Consider the following 4,221-nt stretch of genomic DNA (forward strand, 5'->3'; position numbering starts at 1 on the left):
TATTAAATTGGACTAAGAAGATGGCCTCGAGATCTTCTCCTCTAGAAATGTTATTGGAGTTCTATCAGTGGGTAGATTCTCCACATGTTCTTATCATGTCACTATGTCACCTACAGCAAGTATACTTGTTGTATATATGTGTATACAGTTGTAAATAAATTATTTTAAAAAGAAAAAAAAAATTAAATTGACAAATTTCTTTTAATCCTCTACTGTATTTATTATTTTCTAACGTTTCGGCCCTCAGGCCATTATTTTTAATTTTTTTCAAATGTTGGTACAAAATAGACCTTTTTTATTATTATACCTAAACATAAACATTCATAATTTTACTAGCTAACTCGGCAATGCTTCGCTATTGCTACATTTAAGTATGTATATAAATTTAATTAACTATTAATAGTTTAGAATAATTAAACAAAATTAATAGCTTGATTTATATTATTGTATTTGGTTAAATTAAACATATAAGTACACTTTATTATTATGATCTGGCAACATAAATTGAACAAATATATGTGATGAGTTTTAATCAATTCAAGTATAAAGATTCGACCATTCTCCTTCATATATATATACATGATGTGATAAGACGGTAACTATGGTAACGTATTAGATAACAACTAAGTTCGCTGTATCATCGTTTATACTGGTCCGATTTAGGTGTTTTTTCTTACTATTTAAGGCAATTTTATTATCTATTATATACTACATGAAATATATATAGTTTTTAAATAATAACCATCTCTGTGCTTCAATATCATTATTATATTGAAACAATTCGGAACGACTGGCCTATCAAAGTGTAATAAAAGAATTTTCAGGAGTGAAATAAATAAAATTAAATCGTAATTTTCGAAAAAATCGGAAAATAAAAATTTTTAGTCCTAAATTTTCGCCCTACATCGTCGATCTTTGATTCCATTTTAAAAATCAAAAAAATAAATATAACTTCAAAATGGCTTAACCTACCTACATTAAACTTGGGAGTGGTTTAGGGTTCTATAAACTGCACCAAATTGATCAAATTAAAACAGGAGATATAAAATAAAAAGTGTTAATTTTTTCCCCATTTGAAACTCATATTTCGCCCTCATAAGGGCATTAAATCTTTTATATATGTATAGATTTTATTTATTGTAACTTTTTTAAAATTGCTTATTTTCACACTCTTATTTTAAAGAATACTCAATCAAGGTTATATTATTATTATTAATAAAGATTATCTTATGTTAAAGAAAATCACAAGTAGATATTTTCACAGTTTTTTAATTACATTATATAGAATTATTGGGTCTACTCTCTACATTTTACAAAAGGAATTATTATTATCTGTAGCTCAAATAATATTATTATGTTTCGAAGAAATATATTTAGTAACATCTGGAAATGAGGCATGGATTGCCGATATTTTTTTACAACTGTCCACACAAGTTTATCTATAAGCAATCGTGTTGCGATGGAGGGGAGAGCGCTTCGAATAATCATTGTTGTCAGTATCGGCTTTGCTACGGGCTCGTTAAGAGTCACTCATCACTCTGCAGCCATAGAGTGTGGTGGTTCGAGTCTTCTCGAAATGGAAGAGGATATGGTCCCAGCATAATAACTTGTAATAACATTGTTATGCATTTTCGTTTGAGGTACATTTACGTAATAAGCTTGTTCGTGTTCATAGCTTCTCCCTGCTATTTGTTTTTTATAATAATCACACCTAAAGCACCCATCCATGTCCTAACCAAGTTGATCTACGAACCAGGCCATAACATCGAGAATGCCAAACTTTGCCATGGAAGAGAACCGCCGAAAGTGTTCATCGGCATCATATCCGCCCCGAAAAATTATGAAGAGAGAAATACGATCAGGGCGACCTGGGGGAACCACAGAAGAAGAGACGTTGTCCTAGCGTTCTTCATAGGTAAATCACTCGACTCCGCTGTGAACCGAAAAATCACTCAAGAGTCGTTCACTTACTCCGATATTGTGAGAAGTAACAATATTGACTCTTATATGAATCTCACTTTGAAAACTATTTCTTTAATCGAGTGGACTCTTCGCCATTGTTCTAATGCTCGATTCGTCATGAAATGTGATGACGATGTATTCGTCAATGTGACTAATTTGCTATCGTTTATAAATATTAAATTCGATTCGAAGAACACAATTTTCGGAGAGTTGGGAAAGGACCTAAGTCCTCTTTGGTGGCCACCTCGATGGTACGTTTCCTCTTCGGAGTACGACAAGCCCAGGTACCCAGACTTCCTCTTCGGCCCGGCCTATCTCCTGTCTTCAGATTGCCTACGGCCGCTCTTTACGCAAGCTTTGAAAACCGAATTCTTCAGGTTGGAAGACGTCTTCATTACTGGAATAGTCGCGGAGTCAGTGAATATTCAAAGGGTTGGTTCTCCGTTGTTTATTAGAAGCGATTACACACACGAAATAGACCACGGTATGAACTTTAATATCTTAAATGAGACCAAAAAACGAATTAGTATACATGGTCTAAGCCTTTCACAACAGGATGAAATTTGGCACTGTATCGCTAATTAAATTCTCATAAGGGATAATTAAATTTATACTATTTTTAAATCAATAAATTTAAAAATTATAACATTAAGAACTCGGTCAAAATTTAATAAGCCCATTACAGAGTGTGCTTTTAACCAGGGATGGGCAAAAATTGGCTATACTTGAAACTAGTAGCTAAAGTTGCCATGGATACGAGCCTTATTCATGAATGAACCATTGATAAATAAATATGGTATCCATGACAATTTTAGCTATTGCTAATTTTTGCCCAACTCTGCTTTTTACCCTACAAAGAAATAAGATGAAGATTATTTATTATAATATACATTTATCGATATTAATAAATGAACTGTTAGAGGAAAAACCCAGTGTCAATTTTTTTTAATTGTGTCATTGAACGACTGATTTCAATGACACAATTAAAAAAAATTGACACTGGGTTTTTCCTCTAACAGTTCATTTATTAATATCGATAAATGTATATTATAATAAATAATCTTCATCTTATTTCTTTGTAGGGTAAAAAGCAGAGTTGGGCAAAAATTAGCAATAGCTTAATTATAATAATTTTTTTTAATTGTGTCATTGAAATCAGTCGATTCAAAATAAAAATCTGAATTCTTCCAGGGCGTTAAGATACAAAGAAAAAATTAGATTTTATCTACTTAATTTATTTTTTCGCAACTCCCTGGAATGATGTTGGATTAATCCTAATCCACCGGTTCCAATAATGCCATTTAAAAAAAATAAAAAAGGTTTTTTCTCCCAAAAAATTAATATTGTCTTGTTATATTACAAACATTTTATTAATATTCACAAAAAAAGAAGAATAAACAATCTAGTATATCATTATTCTTTTATATTTTTCTATATCTATTTGTACATAATTACATTTATTTCTACAATGTTTTGATGTTCTTATAATCTTTTTATGTTTCTACATAAGTACTAAAACACCTTGGAAGTAATGTATGATTAAGCAAACAAAAAAAGAAACATAATCCTAAACAAGAGTTTGAAAGTTAGAATTTGATTTATTTTTTTAAACAATTATTGTTTATTCTCATGCATAAACTTCTAAAACAACCATTCTTTAAATTTATAATATATGATTGTAAAATTTACAATTTCATTGTATTTTTTCGAAAGATTCAATCTACTAATACATTTGTATTAAAAGAAATATATTAATTTATTTTGCAAAAATAAATATAAACAATTTGTATCATTGCTTTATTACCTTTGCAAATAAATTATTTGAATTAAATTTTTAAAAAATCATATTTATAGAAATGAATATCGATATTTATATCATATTATTACGCATGAATATTGATAATTTATAAATAAATGTATGTTCATATTTCTTTTATGGCATTTCTTTCAATAATATAGTATTCATTTACTTTAAAAAGAAAATTTACTTTATGTCATTCTGTTTATATTTTATTTTTTATTTTCTGTATTCATGGGATGTTATCTTGTTCTGTTCTTGGCCCTGATGAAGGCTAGAAATTCTGGTCGAAACGTTGGCACGATTAAATAAGTTACTTCAACTTATTTGTGTTATATTTTGACCGCACCCCCTCCCCCAACCATCTTCTCGTATAACTCGTCCACGGTCAACTATCTCTCATGATTAATAAATAATCTAGTCGCTCATTTTTCTTTTGTATTTTTTTATAATTATTTGTA

General features: G+C 29.5%; 1 protein-coding gene across 1 annotated transcript; it reads left to right on the plus strand.

Annotated features, from left to right (window-relative positions):
• Positions 1–1,482: 1,482 nt before the first annotated feature.
• LOC106690134 (beta-1,3-galactosyltransferase 5) lies at positions 1,483–3,746 on the plus strand. Its single transcript, XM_014435457.2, has one exon. The coding sequence runs from the start codon at positions 1,624–1,626 to the stop codon at positions 2,545–2,547; it is 924 nt and encodes a 307-aa protein (XP_014290943.1). The 5' UTR covers positions 1,483–1,623; the 3' UTR covers positions 2,548–3,746.
• The last annotated feature ends 475 nt before the right edge of the window (positions 3,747–4,221 follow it).

The sequence above is a fragment of the Halyomorpha halys genome, unplaced genomic scaffold (assembly GCF_000696795.3).
Source record: "Halyomorpha halys isolate HHAL.00 unplaced genomic scaffold, Hhal_1.1 Scaffold1586.1, whole genome shotgun sequence".
NCBI classification, from domain to species: domain Eukaryota; kingdom Metazoa; phylum Arthropoda; class Insecta; order Hemiptera; family Pentatomidae; genus Halyomorpha; species Halyomorpha halys.